Raw genomic sequence first — 25,794 nt, 5'->3', positions numbered from 1 at the left:
AAGAAGAGAAGCAAAAGGAGAAGCAAAGGAGAAAAGGAAAGATATAATCATCTGAATGCAGAGTTCCAAAGAATAGAAAGGAGAGATAAGAAAGCCTTCCTCAGCAATCAGTGCAAAGAAATAGAGGAAAACAACAGAATGGGAAAGACTAGAGATTTCTTCAAGAAAATTAGAGATACGAAGGGAACATTTCATGCAAAGATGGGCTCGATAAAGGACAGAAATGGTATGGACCTAACAGAAGCAGAAGATATTAACAAGAGGTGGTAAGAATACACAGAAGAACTGTACAAAAAAGATTTTCACGACCAAGATAATCACGATGGTGTGATCACTCACCTAGAGCCAGACATCCTGGAATGTGAAGTCAAGTGGGCCTTAGAAAGCATCATTACGAACAAAGAGGGTGGAGGTGATGGAATTCCACTTGAGCTATTTCAAATCCTGAAAGATGATGCTGTGAAAATGCTGCACTCAATATGCCAGCAAATTTGGAAAACTCAGCAGTGGCCACAGGACTGGAAGAGGTCAGTTTTCATTCCAATCCCAAAGAAAGGCAATGCCAAAGAATGCTCAAACTACCACACAATTGCACTCATCTCACACGCTAGGAAAGTAATGCTCAAAATTCTCCAAGCCAGGCTTTAGCAATACGTGAACCGTGAACTTCCAGATGTTCAGGCTGGTTTTAGAAAAGGCAGAGGAACCAGAAATCAAATTGCCAACATCTGCTGGATCATGGAAAAAGCACGAGAGTTCCAGAAAAACATCTATGTCTGCTTTACTGACTATGCCAAAGCCTTTGACTGTGTGGTTCACAATAAACTGTGGAAAATTCTGGAAGAGATGGGAATACCAGACCACCTGACCTGGCTCTTGAGAAGCCTATTTGCAGGTCAGGAAGCAACAGTTAGAACTGGACATGGAACAACAGACTGGTTCAAATAGGAAGAGGAGTACGTCAAGGCTGTATACTGTCACCCTGATTATTTAACTTCCATGCAGAGTACATCATGAGAAACGCTGGGCTGGAAGAAGCACAAGCTGGAATCAAGATTGCTGGGAGAAATATCAATAACCTCAGATATGCAGATGACACCACCCTTATGGCAAAAAGTAAAGAGGAACTCAAAAGCCTCTTGATGAAAGTGAAAGTGGAGAGTGAAAAAGTTGGCTTAAAGCTCAACATTCAGAAAACTAAGATCATGGCATCTGGTCCCATCACTTCATGGGAAATAGATGGGGAAACAGTGGAAACAGTGTCAGACTTTATCTTTTGGGACTCCAAAATCTCTGCAGATGGTGACTGCAGCCATGAAATTAAAAGATGCTTACTCCTTGGAAGGAAAGTTATGACCAACCTAGATAGCATATCAAAAAGCAGAGACATTACTTTGTCAACAAAAGTCCATCTAGTCAAGGCTATGGTTTTTCCAGTAGTCATGTATGGATATGAGAGTTGGACTCTGAAGAAAGCTGAGCACTGATGAATTGATGCTTTTGAACTGTGGTGTTGAAGAAGACTCTTGAGAGTCCCTTGGACTGCAAGGAGATCCAACCAGTCCATCCTAAAGGAGATCAGTCCTGGGATTTCTTTGGAAGGAATGATGCTAAAGCTGAAACTTCAATACTTTGGCCACCTCATGCAAAGAGTTGACTCATTGGAAAAGACCCTGATGCTGGGAGGGATTGAGGGCAGGAGGAGAAAGGGATGACAGAGATGAGATGGCTGGATGGCATCACCGACTCGATGGACATGAGTTTGAGTAAACTCCAGAAGTTGGTGATGGACAGGGAAGCCTGGCGTGCTGCGATTCATGGGGTCGTAAAGAGTCAGACACGACTGAGCGACTGAACTGAACTGATGTAAAGGAGGGCAGAGGTAATAAAGGACCCTGATTCAATCCCTGGTCCGGGAAGATCCCGCATGCTGCGGAGTAACCAAGCCCAAGCGCCACAACTACTGGGCTCTCGCTCTAGAGTCCTTGAGCCACAACCATTGAGTCGTTCTGCAACTACTGTAGCCTATGTACCCTTGAGACCGTGCTCCACAACAAGAGAAGCCGCGGTAAAGAGAAGACTGTGCACCACAATGAAGAGGAGTCCCCGCTCGCCGCAGCTGGAGAAAAAAGCATGCGCAGCAACAAAGACCCAACACGGCCAAAAATAAATAAATCTTTAAAAAAAATTTAAATAATAAATATAAAAGTTTAAGTTAATTCAAATCCCACCCTATGACAGATGATGATAAAAGCAATAGCAGGTAATAAAATTCTTAAAATACCTAGAAAACACTTAAAATCTTAAAAAAAAAAAAAAATCCATCTCTTTGAAACTGGGAAAAGATCATCATTTAATTTTATCCCAAAGTGAAAGCGTTAGTTGCTCAGTTCTGTCCAACTCTTTGTAACCCCATGGACTGCAGCCCACCAGGCTCCACTGTCCATGGACTTTTCCAGGCAAGAACACTGGAATGGGTTGCCATTTTCTTCTCCAGGGGATCTTCCCAATACAGGGTTGGAACCTGGGTCTCCCACATTGCAGTCAGATTCTTCACCATCTGAGCCACCAAACCCCATTACCAAAAAAACACCATGCTGTGATTCCCCTGGTGGTCCAGTGGCTAAGACTCAGCGACCCGAAAGGAGGGGGTCGGAGTTTGATCCCTGATCACAGAATTAGATCCAACATGCTGCAACTAAGACTTCACATGCAGGCAACTAACAAAAAGATCCCACATGCAGTAATGAAGACCCAAAATCTCACGAGCTAAAACTAAAGAAACAAAATCATAAAAAAAAAGAAAAAGCGCCATGCTGTGGAATCTGGATTTTCAATGGACACAAAAGGCAACGTAAGATCTTAAGGGTTTTTTTTTTTTTAAGACATACAGTCAATTTTATTTTTCAGTTAATTTTAGTGGTGAAATAGGGAAAGGACTTTAGAAAGCACAGAGAAGAACTTGAAATAAGGCTGACACACTAAGGAAGAGGTAATAGAAGATAGTACAGAAGACAACTTTTAAGTGTTTTGTTTCAGGAGAGGCAAGTGTATAATAAGTTCCATCATATTTGACAAATGTCGACTCTAAAATGCCCCAGAACTCCAAGCTGGTAGGTTGTTGGAAATAACCACCTGTAGTTCCTGAGAAGGATCAGGGCTGGAAAAGTAGGGTTCATTGGTATATAGCTCACAACTAAAGCCATGGAAGTGAATTAAATCTCTGAGAAAGAAAACACAGTGATGGGAATGTCAAGAAGAAAACGTATAAAAGGAAATGAAGAACCAGTAAGGGTAGAACTGAAACTGTCTATGAGATGCTAAGGAAGGAGACAACCCCAAAAAAGGTAACAATCAAGACTGAGATGCTGCAAAGGTGTAAGTCTCTAATTTCAGCAAGAAGTCAGCCACCAGCTAACAAAAAGTCTTACCAATTTTTGTAAAATGAGAGTCTGCTGTGATGCCTAACAGGTCAGAAGAAGGCCATAGGTACTACTGATATTTGAAAATACTCTCTAGGGAATGGAGAAAGACGCTGACAATGTAAATGACTGAAAATCTGTACTGAAGGACTGGCTAATGTTGAAATTCATAAATGATAGTGACAGTTCCCACTAACATTCCAAGGGAATAGACAGCACATTCTCAAACCTGCTGGGTAGTGGACAAGTGGTGTAGCATGAAGAGGATAAGGATAATACGGGATCTGAGGCGCGACTAAGTCATATGACTGACCAAAGTGTTCAAGGTAGATAAGGAAACAAAAGCTAAGCCAGAAGGTCAGTATCTTGACAAAACTGACACAGATGTCCAGTCACTGGCATAAAATGTGAATAGTTGCAATATACTTGAAAAAAAAATTTTAAGAAGCAATTTCAAATATATTTCCCCATACTGGATTCTACTTGCATTATAGTCTCTATTATATCATTTAGCAATTAGTGTGTCAGATGTCAGGGCTTTTCCCTTGTCATCCCAAACAGTATGCAAAGCCTCTAAGACACACTATCAGACACATTTTAAAAATGGAGGAACAGTTAAGTAACTTTCCAAAATGACACTGAAGTCTCAGGATTCAAACTTAGGCAGTCTGGCTCTTGAAGACAAAATTAATATTATTAGATATTTTGCACTGGTTATGAGCCCAGTTTTGGTATAAAACAGGGGTCTGAATCTTAACTCTTATCAATTACTAAGCCTGAGTTTTCTCACCTGTTTAAAAAAAAATGACATTAATAGCTCATATTGTGAAAAATATTTTAAATTAAGTATCCCCACAATCTGACAAATATCAAGGGTCAGGCAACTCTACCTATTATTATTATTTTCTTAGAACAGCAGGAGGAAGCGGGCAGGAGGTAGAGGTTGGAAGACTTCCACTTAAGTTTGACAGCAAACTTGAAAGGAAGGGACCAGGAGGTAAAGGATCAGGTGTCCCACCTGACTTGCAAGGCACGAGTTTCTGCAAGCGTAACAGGTAAGCTATACTTTTATCCGTCTTCCCATTAAAGATTTATTGAGAGCCCATTACTTCCCAGGCACTGGTTATCATGCTAGCTGCTCATATTGGAAGTAACTGTTCACAACGTCATCATGACAAAAGAGTACAGATCTCAACATATTTATGATGAATGCAAGATAGCTCCAGTTTTCCTTGTCTTTTCCCTTCATATTTATAATACAAATTCTTGAAAAAGCAACTAAAAACTTTAATAATAGTTGTTCTGTAATAACAATTTAACAAACATCTTCTTCAACAAGACAAAATCCAGTTTGTTAATAGAATATCAAACATTAAAATTATGTTCTCTGGCAATTGTAGGTTGATAGTTCTATTTCGTACCTTAAAGAGCCATTAAAAAAAATTAAGGTAATATACTCAAAAGAAACACAATTAAAAAGTAAAGCCCATGAAGTGATAGCCCATATGCTCTTCACTCAAACAGAGTAGAGTGTCTTCAAATGAACAGGTTTTCAATCTAGGCACTGTTGACATCCTGGGCTAAACAATTCTCTGGTGTGAGGGGGCTGTACAGCACACCGGAGGGTGTTTAGCAGTATCTCTAACTTCTACCAATTAGAAGCCAATAACACCTTTCCTCAATGTGTGACAACCAAAAATGTCTCCAGATATTGCCAAATATCAGAGGGGTGGGGCAATTTACCTGGGATGAAAATAAGTGGATTAAAGAAAACCAAAATTGTTCCTTCCAAAAGTAAGATGAGAAAATCATCCAATGTCTTTTTAAGAAAGAACAAGGGAAATTTTATTTGAAAACAATATAGGTGCTATAAGGACCTTACCAGTAGAATTACTACTTTGTATTGCTGAATTATTAAAAAAAAAAAAAAACAGTGACAATAAAGCTGAAACTCATAATCTGTTTTAACAGTTACTATTTAACAAGTTTTGAAGTTTATGTATTCTTTATTTCATTCCATAATTCCTTATAAAATATTCATTCTGAATGGAAGCCAATTAAAAATTATTTGAAGAAGAGTATGGAGCAACTATTTTTGAGTTTTCTTACTTAAAACACATTTAGCTTAAATGTTTAGAAAAGCAGAAATTTTTATCAATATTTTTTACTAACATGAAATCATGGCAAATGCCATTATAATTTGACATGGTTAAATTATTACTTTGTCAACCTTCTGACTCTTTTTTCCTTTATAAATGTGTACTTTTTATATTGCAAGCAAAATTCAAAAAAGAATATCCTTAATGGTGCTAACCCCTAATCATCTGAAAATAGAACCCTTACTTCCTGACCGCATTCAGTTAAGCCGCCATGACTGCGGCAAAGGGTGCGTAAGTGATTTAAACCATGCGCGCGCGCGCACCCGCGCGTGTGTGTTTATGTTGGGGGCTGGGGATTGTGGGGAAGGCATTTAAGCTGGGAACTAACCATAGCCAATTCCAAATACTCAAGAAGAATGGTGGCCCACAAAGATGGAAGGTCTAAACTGTCACCCTTACCAACGGAATCAGTCTCTGTACTCCTCAAATTGGATTTTTGTCACTTGTAAAATCCAAATAATAAAGGTTCCAACATGAACTGTCTGCTGGTAAAGAAACTTATTTTTGTTGCATTAAGTAATTCCACACATACACCCAACACCTGCAAACATTTCAGAGCGCTTAAGAGTACAGTTTGAGAAAAACTGGGAGGCCTGGCATGCTGCAGTCCATGGGGTCGCAGAGTTGGACATGATGAGCAACTGAACTGAACTGACTATAGGCCACAGAAAACCACGCCAGTTGTTTCTGTATCTCAGTATAAAACCTGGTTATTCTGGTGTTTTAATCCACAGTCAAGTAAAGTCAGTTATATCTGTGATCCACATTAAGGGGACTATCTTCAAGAGAGTGGGATGCCCTTGAGAGTTAGCATTCAATTCCTACCATATGTATTCATCTATATATCCAGAAGAATGTAGTATTTTTAAAAAGTGAAATGCTTAACAGTACATAGTATTAACTATACTTAATCAAAAATAACTCTGTATCAGTAAAATAGTACTTTTAGAACACTATCCAAAAGATCATCCTCTAAGTAACAACGTATTTTTTTAAACTACTGCTTAATTTGGAAGACAGGGATTAGAAGAGGATAGGTTTAAAAGATTATTTTTTTAAAGAAAGAAACTCTGAATTAAACTCTCCAACCTCCATACACTCCCAGAGATACAAAATTCCTTATCATTCTGCATAAAGGATTTCTTTAGCACTTCTTACAGAGAAGGCAATGGCACCCCACTCCAGTACTTTTGCCTGGAAAATCCCATGGATGGAGGAGCCTGGTAGGCTGCAGTCCATGGGGTCGCTAGAGTCGGACAAGACTGAGCGACTTCACTTTCATTTTTCACTTTCATGCATTGGAGAAGGAAATGGCAACCCACTCCAGTGTTCTTGCCTGGAGAATCCCAGAGACGGGAAGCCTGGTGGGCTGCCGTCTATGGGGTCGCACAGAGTCGGACATGACTGAAGCAACTTAGCAGCAGCAGCAGCAGCAGCACTTCTTATAGCTCGGGCCTGTTTATGATTGATTCCTTTTCAGTTTCTTATGTTGAAAACTGTCTTTGTTTTTGCCTTTGCTGGGTCTAGAACTCTAGGTTGCCATATTTTCCCCCCTTGAGAACTTAAATACTCTTGTTCCACTGTCCTCTTCTTCCTAGCAAGGTTTCAGATGAAAAACCTCTGTCATGCTATCTTTGTTCCTCTGTATATAATGTATCATTTTTCTCTGTTCCATTTAATATTTTCTCTTTATCACTGTGGTTAAGCAGTCTAGTCAAGGCTACGGTTTTTCCAGTGGTCATGTATGGATGTGAGGGTTGGACTATGAGGAAAGCTGAGCACCGAAGAACTGATGCTTTTGAACTGTGGTGTTGGAGAAGACTGTTGAGAGTTCCTTAGACTGCAAGAAGATCCAACCAGTCCATCCTAAAAGGAGATCAGTCCTGGGTGTTCATTGGAAGGACTGATGTTGAAGCTGAAACTCCAATACTTTGGCCACCTGATGTGAAGAGCTGACTCATTTGAAAAGACCCTGATGCTGGGAAAGATTGAGGGCAGGAGAAGGGCACGACAGAGGATGAGATGGTTGAATGGCATCATCGACTTGATGGACATGGGTTTGGGTGAACTCCAGGAGTTGGTGATGGACAGGGAGGCCTGGCATGCTGCGGTTCATGGGGTCGCAAAGAGTCAGACACAACTGAGCGACTGATCTGAACTGAACTGAACTAAGCCGTTTGATGATGTGTTTCCAGAAATAAACGGTAATAGTTTTTGCACTTAGGGTTCACTGAGTTTTAGAATTGTTGTTTTATTATATAGTTTTCAGCAAATTTAGAAAATTTTCACTCATTATCTCTTGCAACCCACTCTGGTACTCTTGCCTGGAAAATCCCATGGATGGAGGAGCTTGGCAGGCTACAGTCCATGGCGTCGCAAAGAGTCAGACATGACTGAGCAACTTCACTTTCTTTTTCTTTCTTTCCCCTTCAATGACTTCAATGACATGTGTATTGGTCCATTTGAAAATAAAATACAGTTCACTAATGATATTTTTCAGACATTTTATCTGTGTGCTTCATTTTGGATAGCTTCTATTAGTATGCCTTCAAGTTTACTAATTTCTTCGGTAGCATGTATCTGTAATTAATACCACAAGTGTATTTTTTCATTTAAATAGTTTAGTTTTCATCTCTACAAATGTGAATTGGATCTTCTCTTTTTTTAAATCTTCCATGTCCTTTATTTAACTTCCAATCTCTCTTCCAGCTCAGGGATCTGCAATTACAGCCTATAGGCCAAATGCAACCTACCACCTATAGTAGAAATAAAGTTATATTCCAGTATACAGTAATGTCCATTCATTTAGACATTGTGTCTGGCTACTTTTGCGATACAATAAAGTTGAATAGTTACAACAGAGGCTGTTCAGGCCACAAAAATATTTACCATTTTATCCTTTGACACAAATTTTGTACAGTCCTGATCTTAGCTTCTTAAACATAAAGAAGACAAACGTAATTAACAGTCTTAATGCCTTTTTCTATCATCTGTGTCACTTCTGGGTTGGTTTTAATGGACTGGTTTTTCTCATTATGAACCATTTTCCTACATTTTTTATTTTTACCATATGTTAAGACACAATGAATTTTACCATCTTTTTGAGTGCTGCATATTTTTCCATTTTTAAATATTCCTGAGCTTTGTTCTAGTTCTAAATTAAGTTATTTAGAAAATGTTTGATCCTTTCAAACTTGCTTAAGGTTTTTAGGTGAAACCAGAGCAGCATTTAGTCTAGGCCTAATTTTGTACCACTGAAACCAAACTCTTCTGAATACTCTAGTTGATGCACTGTGAATTATGAGCTTTTTTTCCCACTTTGACTACTGGCAACAGGCACAATTCATAGAATTGAGAGAGCTCTAGGAATTCTTTCCTCTAATTCTTTAGGTTTATCTTCCCCCAGCCTTGGTTGGTTTACTCACACATGTGTTGTTTAATACTCAGCTCAAGACTAGAGAGGACCCTCTAAAGATCTCTGAAACTCTGCATAGCTCTTTCCTCTCCAGTTCCCCACCCAAAGAATTCTGACCACTTTAATTAGCCTCCTTACATTCCCAGTTCATCTCCACAACTCAAGGTGCTTACCAGGCTCAACCTGGATTCCCCTTCCTACATCATATACTGGAAACTTTCTCCAGGCACTAAGCTGGGGCTCACCTCATTTGTTTCCTGTCTCTCAAGGCTCACTGTCCTTTCTTGCCTGCCATCCAATAATTTGAAAACTGCTGTTTCATATATTTTGTCCAGGCTTTTAGTTGTTCCAAGCTGAAGAGTAATTCCAGTCCCTGTTACTCCATCTTGGCCAGAAGCAGAAGTCCTAAAATCTACTAAAATTTTCTAACCAGGAAAAACTGCTTAAAAGGTAAATGGAAAGCCATGATAAAGTAGATGGGACCTAATTATATCATTGTATACACTTAAGGAAAGGAAAACCTCCTTTCCTTATATTATTACCATTTATCATATTTATTTATAACATTTATATATTGTGCTGATTGCTATTTTCATGGAAACGTGAAGTGAAGTTGCTCAGTCGTGTCCGACACTTTGCGACCCTGTGGACTGTAGCCCACCAGGCTCCTCCATCCATGGGATTCTCCAGGCAAGAATACTGGAATGGGTTGCCATTTCCTTCTCCAGGGGATCTTCCCAACCCAGGGATTGAACCCAGGTCTCCGCATTGCAGGCAGACGCTTTAACCTCTGAGCCACCAGGGAAACCCAAATTATTCATCAAAATATATCTTATTGTTAGGAGTCACTCAAACCTATTCCTGCTGGTAATGAAATGAAAATAGTTATCTAATAATATCATTTATCTAATAAATAATGTTAAATTTCAAAATGCCTAATATGTGAATTAAACAAATTCCAGTTAGAATTTCTTCAAGATATATAAAAACAAGTAGTTGACAATATATTTACATTGACTTGTGAGGTAAGTTATATTTTCCCAACCCACTTGATCTGAAAAATGCCTTAAAAATATTTTTAAATTTTGAGTTTCAGATATAAAGTTACAAAAGTGGTACAAACAATTCCTAGTCTCCTTTTCCCTCAGACTAGCAAATGTTAACATTTTACCATATTTGTACCATTTAAGAGCACATTATAGACATAAAACCACTTTACCCAAAATACTTGTGTTTATTGCCAAAAAAACATTGTCTTATACAATCACATGCAATTATGACTGATACAATACTTCGGTAATAGATTTTTATTCAGTTGTTTCCAACTGTCCCTCTAATATCCTTTACTGGGGGGTGGAAGTGTGAAGTAGCCTTGAGAAACTCTGAACTCAGGCCAATTAGGATAGCCTCCATTTTGTTTGTTATTTTAATTAAGCTGAGCTGGAACATGGACACACCACTCATTTACATATTGTCTATGGATGATTTGGGGACATAAGAACAGAGCTGAAGAGTCACAACAAACTCAGTGTGATCCAAAGAGCCTAACACTTTCATTATCTGGTCCATTAGAGAAAATGTTTGGCAACTCCATCCTTAGAGCACAAGAAAAATTTGTTCCTGGTCCAGTTTAGTTAAATCTGTCATGTGTAACCTAGCTGTTGTGACCTCTGGGGTTCCTTTACTCTGGTACTTTGCAGACTTTATTCTTCGTAATCTTAAAATTTTGAAGAGTAAATGCTGTTTACTTTATAGGATGTCCTTCCATCTGTGTCTGTCTGACGGTTTCCTTAAGCTTAGATTTAAGCTTATGCATTTTTGGCAAGAATCACACCAAAGCTATACTGTGATTCTTCATGATGCATGTGGAATTTATCTGTCCATTACTGGTGATGTTAATTTAGAACACTTAATTAAGGTGGTGTCTGTCAGATTTCCTGTCATGTTACTATTGCTCTCTTTATAGTTAACACTGACTCGATGGACGTGAGTCTGAGTGAACTCCAGGAGTTGGTGATGGACAGGGAGGCCTGGCGTGCTGCAATTCATGGGGTCGCAAAGAGTCGGACACAACTGAACGACTGAACTGAACTCATAGTTAACACATACTTTGTGAGATATGCTTAGACACTATAAAAAAGCTGTTTCTCATCAGACTTTAAACCCGTAGTTTAAACATCCATTGATGACGTTAGCCTGAGACGACAATCACTGTAGTGGTTGCCAACGTGTGGTTTCCTAGTTTCATCATTTCTTCTACATTTATTAGGTGGAATTCTTCTGTAAAGGGAAGCTATCTCCTTTCCTCCATTTATTTTCCTCCATTTATTTAAGTATTTAACTCAACATACTCTTCTAAACTGTCATTTTATTTTATGGGTTCTAATCTATTATTGTCATTATTTATTTTGATGACCAAAGTGTCCATGATTTAGCTAAAAGAAGCCTCTTCAAACTGGCTCCTTTTGTGTGTCCTTCTGGCAGGTCCCCATCACTGTTTGAGTGAAACAGCTTTTTTAATAATGGCAACAATGTGGAAATGACCCAAATGGCCATCTGTGTGAATTAAATAAAGACTGGTCGGAAGACAATGAAAAATTATGAAGACACTAAAGAGACCAAGGTAGAAGATTTACAGTTAACAGAACACTGCTAAGAGTATGATGCTAGACTTTAAAAAGAAAAAAAAAAAAAGACAAGTCTCTGTTTATACATGCATACAATTTTCTTGAAAGATATTAACAAGGCAGGGTAGCATTATCTCCAGGACTATAGCTGTGGAACTGAGCATCTTACTTTTTATTTTACAATCACTGGCTCTCAGAAATTTTTTAAAGTATTTTCAAGACCAACACTTTTAAATTTAACATGTAATTAAAATGCACACTGTAAAAATTATATAATTAGAACAGTATAATATTTATAGTCTCATTAAAATGTATAAAATCTGTTTTAAAATTCTTTCTAAAAGCATTTAAGTATCTTTCAAGTCCCAGTTGTAATCAACAAATTGTGATTGCCTAATGAAACTAGATAAAGGAAACCATCCTTATGCTGTAGTCCTTGTCACATTAACTATATAATACTCAATATTAACCTTGAAAGGTTTCATTTTCCCTTTGAACTGTACCATCTTATCTTGTTTTATGGGGAGAGAAAAGGGGGTGATAAAAGGAAGGGAAAATGGAAATAGGCTTATGATCTAGATATCATTATGTGAGTAACTTCTTTTCAATAAAACCTGAGTTTCCAAAATGACAGGATCTAACACTTTCATAAAATGTTTGGGTAAAAGACTAATATAACGCTTACCTAGTGAGTCGTTTAGGTGGAGGCCGCTCACCAAATTTTCTAGAAGAAATAAGAAAAAAAAAATTAAATAGGCTATATGACACACTCCACAGTATTTTAGGCACCATGAAACCTCCTTTACGACTTACACTTCAACCCTACTAAAGAGCACTGTAAAAAGAAAGCCTCCAGTAAATACCAACACGCAGTAGTAACAAAATACAGACTTTAAAGTTGTTTCTAAACAAAACAACAGACCCTAGGTAGGCCTGACACATCCACACGCTGAGTGTGTATTACACTGATTAGATGAGGAGAGCAGGATAGCAGGTACTTCCCAGAGACACCTTGCTAAAACACCCAACAAAAGATGATCTTCTAGTCTCACATAATCTGCAGCACTCAAAAAATTCCTCAGAGCCCAAGGGGGTATAGATCTCACAGATGTTTACCATGTGGCAAGCATTATGTTATATCTTTTGTTAACCCTTTTTAACCATTATAAAATAATTCTGGAAGGCACATTTTAAAGACGTATAAAGCAACTTGCCCAATGTCACAAAGTAAACTAAGTGGCAGGCAGAGTTAAGATTTAAGCCTAGATGTGGACTAATTAATTAGTTCATAATATATGGCCCTTCAAAAAGAAATACGCTAAATATTCTAGCATAGAACCACTGAAAGACAGTAATATTGTTTGGGAGAGGGCAAAGAGAAAAAGCCCAAGCAAAGATAAGCACAATTTAGGCTGGAATTAGAATACGGCATGAGTGGTAAGTGAGACTCCAAGAGTAAGATTAGCTGAATTCAAATCTATGATTTAGTGTTTATTTCCCGAGCAGCCCTGAGGTTATCTGACTCTCTAGTTCAGTTTCCTTCCTCATCTTACCTCAAGGAGTTGCTGAAGGATTAAAAGTGCTAACTAATATACAGAAGACACACAGAACACCTGGAATGCCTGGAATTATTAATTATTAGTAAATGTTAGTAATTATTACTGTTTTCTAGTTATAAAAGTTAAGCCAAAATAACTAAAGATATTAAGTGTGATATTAACAAAGATAAACAAGTATAAGAAGAAAAAGAAACTAATCCTTATGTGATGACCTGTCTCCTCTGAAATAAAAAATGAGGTCTTCTGAAAGACATGGCAGAGGCACACAGCACTTGAAGAAAAAAGATCAATAGAATTTTTCTTTCTTTTTAAAGCCACATTGCAGTTATAAATAGGTTAAGTGACTTGTTCATAACAAGTTATAGGTTTGAAAAGCCTAAAAGAGTTCTATATTTGTGGTATTTCACACAATTATTAACTTGATGACAAAAGTCTTAAAATCCCATGTAGTTCATTCTGTTGAGTAATTTAATGTTCTATGACCACTGTTTATGAACTTGGTTTATAAGAAATTTCCCTTGAATATTTTGGTATTTCAGTTAACCCTAAAATACTGAAAAGTGGCTATAACTGAAACAGCACCCCAAAACGAGTAAATAATCCCAAGTTTTTGTCAGAAGGATTAATAATAAGTAATCCTCTTTGATTTTTATCCTATAGGATGGTCCACTTTAAACACAATGATTTATTAGTAATATCAACAAGGGTGCTGAAGGACATAGGCTTTAAAACACTGAACTACTGGTTAATCTATGATGTGAATTCCAATTATGGAATTAAAGGCAAAAATCTATTCCTGAAACTTTCCACAGGAAAGATTTTTTTTTTTTTAATTTATGAGACTGATTAAATTTACCATTGCAGCATATGATTAAAATTAAAAAGTTCCTCACTAGGTCGGATTTAGTATAAAACCCCAAAAGTTTAAGACAATCTTTAAATTACTTCTTTGCATATATATATTTAAGAACAGAGTCACACTTTATAAAGAGAAGCAAAGAATGTAGAGAGTATCTAAGAGCTTAAAATGGTGAAAATTTTAGAGAGACACAGCTAACAAATGAGATGAAACTTTTCAGTTAGAATCATGATACTAACCATATTAGCTAATAACTCTGATCATCACACATCCTTTGGAATCTAACAGATAATTTAACATAGGTCTATTATATAACCAATAAGATCCACTGCTCTCAAAATTAAAAAGCAAATTTTGTTTTCTGGTACTCTGGAATGCTTTAAAAATCAGATTAAATCAACTGAATGTTGGTTCAAATATCTGCCTACATTCTTTTTTGGAACTACCCATTAGATGAAGTCAACAATCATATAGTAATGCTTGTGCAACATCACTCCTGCCCGCATAGAAAACATGAAAAAGAGATTTGCCTGCTGAGCTTGAACAGTATTTCAAAATGATGTACTGTTCTATCTGGGTGCTATCTGAAAGTTAGAAATCTTATAAGTGATAAATCACTTCTTCAGTGTATAATAAAGTATCTTCAGTAAGTGTCTGTAAACTCAATCCTCTCTTTAATGCATATGCCATCACACTTCTACTGATCTCATTAAACCTAATGGTTACTGTATCTAATAGAATGGGAGAAGGGTAATAAAATGGGTCTCCTGAAGATAGAAAGCCTAGAGATAAACCCACGCACCTATGGGCGCTTTACTTTTGACAAAGGAGGCAAGAATATACAATGTGACAACGATAGTCTCTTCAATAAGTGATGCTGGGAAAACTGCTGCTAAGTCGCTTCAGTCATGTCCGACTCTGTGCAACCCCATAGACGGCAGCCCACCAGGCTCTCCCATCCCTGGGATTCTCCAGGCAAGAACACTGGAGTGGGTTGCCATTTCCTCCTCCAGTGCATGAAAGTGCAAAGTGAAAGTGGAAGTCGCTCAGCCGTGCCCGACCCTCAGCGACCCCATGGACTGCAGCCTTCCAGGCTCCTCCGTCCATGGGATTTTCCAGGCAAGAGTACTGGAGAGGGGTGCCATTGAAAACTGGACAGCTACAAAAGAATGAAATTAGAACACTTCCTAACACCATATGCAAAGACAAACTCAAATGGATTAAAGATGTCAATGAAAGATGAGAAACTATAAAGCCCTTAGAAGAAAACAGGCAGAACAATCGACGTTAATCCCAGCAAGACCCTCTATGACCCACCTCCTAGAATCATGGAAATAAATATAAATAAATAAACAAGTGAAACCTAATTAAACTTAATAGCTTTTGCACAGGAAAGCAAACTATAAACAAGGTGAAAAGACAACCCTCAGAATGGAGAGTGTTAGTCGCTCAGTCATGTCCAACTCTTTGTAACCCCTTGGACTGTAGCCTGCCAGGGTTCTCTGTCCATGGAATTTTCCAGGCAAGAATACTGGAGTGGGTTGCCATTCCCTTCTCCAGAGGATCTTCTTAACCCAGGAATTGAACCCGGGTCTCCTTTGTAGCAGGCAGATTCTTTACAGAATGGAGAAAACAATAGCAAATGAAACAACTGACAAAGGATTAATTTCAAAAAATATACAAGCAGCTCATACAACTCAATACCAGAAAGACAAACAACCTAATCAAAAAGTGGGCAAAAGACCTAAACAGACATTTCTCCAAAGGAGACATACAGATGGCTAATAAATACATGAAAAGAACCTCAGCACTGCTCGTTAGAGAAATACAAATCAAAACTACAGTGAGATATCATCTCACAAGGGCCAGAATGGCCATCGTTAAAAAATCTACAAGCAATAAATGCTGGAGAGGGTGTAGAGAAAAGGGAACCCTCTTGCACTGTTGGTGGGAATGTATATACAGTCACTATGGAAATTCCTTAAAAAACTAGGAATAAAACCACCATATGACCCAGCAATCCCACAACTAGGCATATAACCTGAGTGAAAAGAACACACGTATCCCGATGTTCACTGCAGCACTATTTACAGTAGCTAGGACATGGAAGCAACCTTTAAGTCCACTGACAGATGAATGGAGAAAGAAGCTGTGGTACACATATAGAATGGAATATACTCAGCCATAAAAAGGAATGCATTTGTGTCAGTTCTAATGAGGTAAATGAACCTAGAGCCTATTATACAGAATGAAAGTCAGAAAGAGAAAAATAAGCATTGTGTTTCAACACATAAATATGGAATCTAGAAAAATGGTACCTATGAAACTACTTGCAGGGCAGCAATGGAGACACAGAGAACGAATAGACTCATGGACACAGGCGGTGGGGGGAGGAAGGTGGGGTGGGATGCATGGAGACAGTAACACAGAAACAGATACACTATCCTATGTAAAACAGCCACTTGGAATTTGCTGCGTGACTCTGGGAACTCAAACTAGGGCTCTGTAACAACCTAGAGGGGTGGAATGCAGAGGGAGGTGGCAGAAAGGTTCAAAAGAGAGAGAAAGGTATACATAGGTATACCTATGGCTGATTTATGTTGACCTATGGCAGAAACCAATACAATATTTTAGAGCAATTATCCTTCGATTAAAAATAAGTAAATTTAATTATCAAAAATAAAAGAAAATGAGTTTTCTGAGAAATTCATAAGAGTGTTTAGTAGGTTCACGATGCATAACTCTGAAGCTCACAACTGAACTAGATTCTAATTATTCAGTTAAATTCATAGATCTACATATTTAAAACTATCAACTTACACCAAGATACTATATGCACCCTATACTTATCAAGAGCCGCTTTCCTCTACTGATCTGATGTATAATACATAACACTTCAGGAATTATCTTCTGCAGAAAGAAGGCCCATCTTTAAATATGAGTGAATCAAGAAAATTCATGATGTAGTATTTATATTATACAATCAAAATAACCAGTTTTCAGCAGAAATGACAAGTCAGGTAACAATTACTCAGAGACTGATTATAATTTAAAGATTAAGTCCTATTCCTCCATTTTGCAGTAGGGAGTAAGGACACTACAAAATTTTTATCTTTACTTCTAATCTATTTTTAAAACAAGATGTCTATTGACATGTGTTGACAACTGAAAATCAGAAATAAATCGGATCAGTCAAGTTTAGACCACTTTTCTGTAAGACACTTTCATAAGATGTGCATGATACAAGTAAAAATGCAAAAAAAAAAAAAAAAAAAAAAAACAAAACCCTAAATCCTTCACTATCTAGGGACACCTTTGATTTTATCAAATATGGAGTTAATTCCTCACTGTACAAAGAATCACTGCTATCCAGTTTATCTTTCTGATACTATAGGTTGTCAATATCTCATTTGCATGAATAGGTTTCTCAAATTTTATGTACACTATATAAAGCATATTTTGATTAATCATGATAATATAAATCCTGTTATATATTTGAAAGAAAAGTTATAATTCTGGAGTTTTTTTTTAAGTAACAAGCAAAGGTTAGCTTATGTAAAGTTGATTACACCTATGTCCTTTCCCTCTTCCATTCTGTATGCTTTTCCCTCAGATTGGGACTGGCGAATAAAACACAAACCTAGGTGCCATCACTAGTTAGTTATGCTCATATAACACATGGCTCAAGAAAGCTTAGACTGTCCAAAGTATATGTTGTAAGTATAATTTTAGGCTAGCAAATTCATTTTACTTTAACTTCACTAGCTTTCCCTTTTTAATATAACAATCATCTTTTACTCAAAACAGAGTTAGGGAAATTATTATTATAACTGTATCGGTTTTCATACACCTGGCAGTGTTGAAGATTTTTCAAAAGTTTCCATCAATCACTTAATATATTTCCTACCCATACAAGGTTCCCACATATCCTCCAATCCATTAGAATTTTCAAGTAAGTAAAAGACTTGAACTTTGCATACTTCTTTTACTTCTGTTTTGCTCATGGTGGACATGTAATATTGTTTCCCCCACAACAGACACATTTCTTCTATATTAACCAATCTTTTAAGGAAGTATATGACCACCAACGTATTGAGGATAAACACGATAAAGTTATCAAAATTTTACCATCTTAACACCTTTTCTAGCTAACAGATGCTTCACACGAGAAAAATCAAGTCAAAAACCAAAAGGTGAGGTATGGAAAGAAAAGAAAAAACTTTGACTATAGAACAATTTAGTAATTACTCTGCTAGGATATTGTCTAGTGATATTAGAACTTTTGAGTCTACAGACGCAAAAGCCAGCTCAAATCATGTGGGAAACTATTCTGCCCTTGGGTGTAGAACTAAAAGTAATTTCCTCTATTATTCTGAATTTCACAAGTTTTCTGCTTAATGGATAAATGAAATTAAAATAAATTATTAACTCAAGAAACACTGAAGAGAGCATGAACAAATCCAAACTCTTAATGCAGTCGAACTTCATGTAAATACAACACTGAATGAACAGCAAGCTGAGAAAAGTACACTTGTTTTATACACTTGTCGGGCTTCCCTGGTGCCTCAGATAATGGAGCATCTGCCTACAATGCGGGAGACCCGGGTTCAATCCCTGGGTCGGGAGGATCCCCTGGAGAAGGAAACGGCAGCCCACTCCAATACTCTTGCCTGGAGAGTTCCATGGACGGAGGAGCCTGGTAGGCTACAGTCCATGGGGTCGCAAAGAGCTGGACACTGAGCAACTTCACTTCACTTCATACCAAATCTTCTCTAGGTGGTATACAGTTCAAAAAAAGTACCAGAATTTTTGAATCATGGTTTAAGACAGTGAAACGAAACAGCATTTAACGAAGGAAAAATAAGGAAACCTGATTGATACCCTCAAGAATCCATGCCTGATCATTCCACCAGGAGAAAGAAACAAATAGATGATATACGTGATCATCATAGTCTGTGCTAACATATAATATGAAAAACAAAGCAATACGTACCAGAAAGTTGTTGAGCAATCTACTCACCAAAACAGAAGAGGCTAATTAGAAAAGGCTACACATAATATACCATCTTTGTCTTCAGATTCATTCATTCACCCAGTATGTACCAAGTATAGGTACTTGGTATACATCAGTGAACAAAAGAGACATAAAATCCATTCCCTTATGGCACTTACATTCAATTAAGACAAATGGACAATGGTATATATTCAAATATGTTCATCAATGTAATTTATTTTTTAAAAAGCTAGAAATAAACATTATATTTATTGAATATGATTGAAAAGACTAATATTGGAACAATCTAAAAATATATTTCAAGTAAATATGTAACATCTTCACTTCTAAACCTTCATTCTATATTTATGACAGAAAACAGTCTATGTATTGAGTCAAATAACTTTGAGCAAGACAAGTGACACCTTGTCACAATTCAATTTTTAGCTTTAACCTACTCTTACCTTAAGACCTGTATTTAATGGCAATAATGCTCAAAACCTGTCAAGGTATAACTAGTGGTCTTGGATACAACAAAAAAGACAATCAAGGCACGATGCATTCTCCTGAACCATCACAATTACTAAATATTTTCTATTAGAACAAATATCCTATGGGGTAGACTTCAAAGACGTGCCACACTTGGCCCCACCAGGTGAAGAAACATGCTCCCCTTCTTACTAGTATGCTGCACAGAACATCTGAAAGGCACTGCTTCCTTAATTTTAAAATCCCTTTATTCTACCTTTTTTTTTCTCCCAATTAAAACAACAGCAAACTCTGTTAGCCTGTCATCACTCTGTGTAAAGAAGCAGGCAGAGTGGAAAGGTACAAACTAGGAGTGACCGAGACCATCGTATTCAGCTATTCTCTGCATCTGGCTTTTGAGGTATCTCCAAAATTAGCATCAGGTTAGGGAAAAGGTGATTTTCCTAAAATTCATACCTGCAGAGGGATTTGTTCCAGTTAAATCTGCGATAGCCATAAGCCTCACAACCCAGACAGCACAGCTGAGTTGAGAACCCTGGCATCCATTAACGTCACATATAAAGACCTTATATGAAAAGTATATGTCTTAAAATCTATGGCCTCAACAAGAGAGAGCAGTAAGATGCTGGACAACTACTCCAATTTCATGCCAAAAGACTGAAAAGGACAAACTGACATCAAATGCCTCCTAACATGGTAAGAGCACAGTATCATTTCTGTAATTTCACGGACAAAAACACAACTTGAAGCTAAACAAGAAGAAACATAACAAACCTAAACTGTGGCAGAGTCAACAAAATAAGTGGATTACACTTTTAAAAGCACCAAGGTTGTAAAAGACAAAAAAATGAGAAACTTGCTCAGATTAGAAGAGACTGAAGAAACATGATCACTGTATACAACAGAATATCCAGAATTTACTTCTGCTAGAAAAGGACATTATTTGGACAAGTGACAAAATCTGCATAAAACGGTAGATTAGAAAATAGGATCATATAAATTTTAATATCTAGTTTTGATAGCTATACAGGCATTAAATAAGAGAATGTCTTTAATTTTAGAAACACTGTAGTGTTTAGAAAGAAAAGGGAATGATGTCTACTTACCTTCAAAAGGTTCAGGAAAAATAAAATTGTGTGTGTGTGTGTGTGTGTGTGTGTAGATACACAGAGGGATAATGTAAATGTGGTAAAATGTTAATAAATGAAGTATCTGGCTGAACTTCTCTGTAATATTTTGTTATATTTGCACTTTTTCTGTAAACTGAAATTATATCAAAACAAAAAAGGCCACCATCAGAGAAGCACTAACCTGATCTAGGTGCTGGCATAACACTAATCGCCACAGAACCTGGTGGCGACAACAGAGACATTCACTGGCGGCGATAAGAGGCTCCACGGCCGGCTTTCTGGCACAGCTCTTATGTTCTTATGACAACTTGCTATAGACTTAAAGTTTGATTACACCCAGTGTTGATGTACAAGTGGAGAAACAGGAACTCTCATGCACTGTTGGGAGTTTAAATTTGTGCAATCTTTTTGGAAGACACCTGGCAGTGTCTATTATAATTCAAGATGTGCATTCCTTTGAATCTCTAGCACTCTCTATTCGGGAAATTTATTATATAGGTAGACAAATCTGACTATGCAAAAATTTGTATACAAAGATATGCAATAAAGCATCATTTGTATTAAAAAAATTTTTTTTAATCCATGATAATTAGGAATGGATTGCTGGTTACACATAGCACCTCACAATCATGCCTACAGACCCAAACACAAAGAAAAGAAAAAAGTAAAAAGAGCTATCCAATTAATAGCATTAAGTTTTTTCTTTTTTTGGCCATGCTGCCACCACTGGACTGTTAGGGAATTCCCAGAAGCATTAATTTTGAATGAAAAAATGAGATATATATTTTCATTCCCCTCCCCAAGTGTGTATATAAAATAATACACACACACATATACACACATATATATACACCATTTCCACTAATTATCAGTATTAGTGATAATGATGAGCAGCAGCAAGAATTCCATTCTGCTCTAGAATGTATTATATATAATCTGGCAGATGTTTTATTCATTACTAGCTAGGCTTGGCTTAGGTAAACAGCCAAATAAAACTGCATATCTAAACATCAGTTAAGGCCACTCATATATTGAGTCTAGAAGAAGGGTGGCTTAAAATAAAAACTGAGAAAAACATCGAAGTTAAAATTTTACCCCACAAAATGTTCTCAGTAAACAAATTTCCCTAGGGGAAATAATACAGAAAAAAATATGCCGGATCCAAATAAAGAAATTCACACCCTTATGGAAAGCATACACTTCCACATAGGAAAATATAATGCAACTTAAAGAAGTTTAAAGAGGTCCTAAAAGGCAACGGCACCCCACTCCAGTACTCTTGCCTGGAAAATCCCGTGGACGGAGGAGCCTGGAAGGCTGCAGTCCATGGGGTCGCTAGGAGTTGGACACGACTGAACGACTTCACTTTCACTTTTCACTTTCCTGCATTGGAGAAGGAAATGGCAACCCACTCCAGTGTTCTTGCCTGGAGAATCCCAGGGACGGGGGAGCCTGGTGGGCTGCCGTTTATGGGGTCGCACAGAGTCGGACACGACTGACACGACTTAGCAGCAGCAGCAACCTTAACCATCTGTTTAATTTCTGCAAAAGAATTCAATTTTTGCTAAGAACTCCTTCAGACACCTGACTTGATCTTATGCACTGCCTTTTAAGGCAATATTTAAGAGGTGAAAAGTGTCATCTGATAAGAGCACACACAATCTGTCACAAATACAGGTCATGGGACAGGTAGCCGAATATTACCGTACCGGCATGGACTCAGGAGTGAGGTTGTTTAAGTTCACACCCTAACTTTAAAGCAAAGGAGCAGAAGTTACTTAAACTCTCTGTTTCAGTTTTCTCAATTTGAAACATAGATAAAAGTATCTCTGTATAGAATTCTTACAAGAATTTAAAAGGTTCGTAAGTGTACAGACCGAGGGATTTTCTGGAGGTTCAATGAGTGGGAACCCACACTTCCAATGCAGGGGGTGCATGTTCAGTCCCTGGTTGGGGAAACAGGATCCTGCATGCCATGAAGTGCAACCAAAAAAGAAGTGTACAGCACCTAAGAGTTCTAGGTACTAGATGAAACACCACTACTGTTTCAAGGCTGGATTACAGAGTATTATTTACTCTAACTAATATGGTAAAATTGAAATAAGGCCTTCAAAACAAATACACATTTATATAGCTTTAAAATACATATAATTAATTCTACATTTCACAAAGAAACTGAGAATACATAAAGAACTCAACAAAAACCTGATTTAAAAATAAGTAAAGGACTGTCCTCTTAGCTCAGTAGGTAAAGAATCTGCCTGCAATGCAGGAGACCTGGGTTTGATCCCTAGGTTGGGAAGATCCCCGGGAGAAGGAAATGGCAACCCACTCCAGTATTCTTACCTGGAGAATCCTATGGACAGAAGAGCCTGGAAGGCTACCGTCCATGGAGTTGCAAGAGTCGGACACAACTTAGCAACTAAACCACCACAACTGAACCACCAACGGACTTGAAGAGATATATCTCTAAGAAGATATACAAATGGCCAATAAGCACATAAAAGTTCAACATTACTAATCACTATGGAAATGCAAATCAAAAACATAAAGATACCACTTCATACCATTCAGGATGCCTATTATCAAAACTGACAAAAAACAACAAGATTTGAACCCTGGTACACTGCTGGTGGACATATAAAATGGTATGGTATTATGGTGGAAATATAAAATGGTATGGCAGTATCTCCAAAATTAAACGTACAATTAACACATAATCTACCAATTCCACTTCTGGGTACATACCCAACAGAAATAAAAGCAGTAACTCAAACAGATACTTGTACACCAATGTTTAGAGCAGCATTATTCGCACCAGGCAAAAGGTGGAAATAATCTAAATGCCCACTGATGGATGAATAAATGTGGTATACACATACAATTAAATATTCCACCTTAAAAAAAAATTCTGACACAAGTTACATACAACATGGATGAACCCTGAATACATTACGCTAAATTAAAATAAGACACAAAAGGTCAAATATCCTATGATCCCACTTATACAAGGTACCTAGAGTAGTCAAATTCAGAAGACAGAGAAGTAGAATGGTGGTTTCCAGTGACTGTCACCATGGCTGAGGGTATGGAAGGAAGCATGGAGAGTTACTGTTTAATGGGTATAGTTTGGGAAGAAGAAAAAATTTTGGAGACAGAAGGTGATGGTGGTTGTGCAGTAATGTGAATGTACCTAATCAAACTGAACACATAAAAATGATTAAAATGGTAAACTTCATGTTTTATATATATTTTGCCCTTCTAATAGTATTTAGTTTTGCCTTAAACTATGGTTTAATGAGGAATATTGGCTCAGCTTTGAGGGGTATCCTATGTGACTGCCAGGATAAGTGACAGTGGCTGCCGTACAACTTAGAAAAAACAGACAAGTGGGTGCCAAGACATACAAAAGAAGAACATGAGGAGTATATGTATAATATATAAGTGGTTCCTACTACCATCAAGGTAAGGATAGAAAAGGAAAAAGAGAAGTTCTTCCGAAAATCTATACCTCCTAAGGAAGGGCAGCACAGACAGCATGCAAACAATCCCTCAAAGACTGTTTGGTTTGAACATCTCCTGTGGAAAATCCCAAGTGATCATGGAAAGCAGCTTGTACATGAGATGTCACATAGTTTTTGCCTTTGCACCTCCCCACTGACTTCTCACCCCTACCTCAAATTATAAACAGTGAAGATTTTTTTCCTCCACAAAACATCTGCCAAAGATGTTAAGGTTGTCAGTTCTCTGAAGTCATTTGAAAATTCTTCACAGGAAGAAAGAAATCTGATATTAATTAGAAGTTATTATTTTTTTCTCATCTTTTGAAATGGCCTTTCCAATCCAAGTGAGACTTAAAAACGAAAGAAAGAGGGATGCCAATAAAAGAGATTTTTTTTTTTGAAAGCCATGCTGCTGCTGTTGCTGCTAAGTCACTTCAGTCGTGTCCGACTCTGTGCGACCCCATAGACGGCAGCCCACCAGGCTCCCCGTCCCTGGGATTCTCCAGGCAAGAACACAAGTGGGTTGCCATTTCCTTCTCCAATGCATGAAGGTGAAAAGTGAAAGTGAAGTCACTCAGTCGTGTCCGACTCTTAGTGACCCCATGGACTGCAGCCTACAGGACTGCAGGCTCCTCCGTCCATGGGATTTTCCAGGCAAGAGTACTGGAGTGGGATGCCATTGCCTTCTCCATTTGAAAGCCATAGAATACAACTATCCATAATAGGATTTCTTTGCCTGATTTCCTTGGGTTCTTCTATCCTTGAAAACGTATACAACATTTACTGTGCAATACATTTATCTTAGAAGGGGTCTAGCTCTCCTTTAACCACTGCTCAGTACAGGTATTTAGAACCAAGAGATCAGATCCCCAAGAAGTAACCATCAATGATTTCTGGTAGGGAAGCCTGAATATAGCAGAGAGGACCAAAGAGATTTTTAGTGGGGAACAATGAAGAAGACAAATAAGCTACATTTCAGGAGGCCGCTCAAAGTAAGTTTTTGCCTCCACAGAATTAACAAAATATGGAAAAATAGGTAATTTTCAGTTTTTTAAAAAAAAAAACTACCAAGCCAGAAGACCTTGCAATTTTAAAGCTGGGCTCTATATTGAGTCCTGTGCTAAGCTGCTTCAGTCGTGTCCAACTCTTTGCAACTCTATGGACTGTAGCCCACCAGGCTCCTCTGTCCATGGGATTCTCCAGGCAAGAAGAATACTGGAGTGGGCTGGGGTGCCTTTCTCGAAGGGATCTTCCCTGACCCAGGAATCGAACCCGTATCTCTTATGTCTCCTGCCCTGGCAGGCCAGTTCTTAACCACTAGTGCCACTTGGGAAGCCCATATTGAGTTCTAATATCCTACAAATAAAGTTTTCCAAGTACCTAGTGAGGAATCACCTCATCACCGACTCAATGGACATGAGGTTGAGCAAGATCCAAGAGATGATGAAGGAAAGGGAAGCCTGGCGTGCTACAGCCTATGGGGTCACAAAGAATCGGGACACCACTGAGCAACCGAACAACAACGAGGAATCAAAGGAGTAAACTTGGTAAAGAGAACCCTGGCATTGTAATACTTAGCTCCCATCACAAGGAAGAAAATACGAGTAGAAGAAAATAGTATTTCCCTGTAAAAGTTAG

The 25,794-nt window shown here is 37.8% G+C and overlaps 1 protein-coding gene across 10 annotated transcripts in view; it reads right to left on the bottom strand.

Moving 5' to 3' along the window:
- The window catches only part of RBPJ (recombination signal binding protein for immunoglobulin kappa J region), a 242,172-nt gene that overhangs the window by 30,715 nt on the left and 185,663 nt on the right, over positions 1–25,794 (bottom strand). For 7 of the 10 annotated variants that reach the window (XM_061419841.1, XM_061419844.1, XM_061419849.1 and 4 more), the window contains one exon: positions 12,309–12,347. The exons of 1 other annotated variant lie outside the window; for it this stretch is intronic. In XM_061419841.1, coding sequence (XP_061275825.1) covers positions 12,309–12,347 — 39 coding nt within the window. Of the gene's footprint in view, positions 1–9,241; positions 12,272–12,308; positions 12,348–14,280; positions 19,335–25,794 lie in introns of those variants that run through there. 2 more of the 10 variants (XM_061419848.1, XM_061419847.1) reach the window with 2 other exon arrangements.

Source organism: Bos javanicus, chromosome 6, assembly GCF_032452875.1.
Source record: "Bos javanicus breed banteng chromosome 6, ARS-OSU_banteng_1.0, whole genome shotgun sequence".
NCBI lineage: Eukaryota > Metazoa > Chordata > Mammalia > Artiodactyla > Bovidae > Bos > Bos javanicus.
Note: the sequence above shows the minus strand (reverse complement) of the source record. Positions and strands in the feature narration are given on the sequence as shown.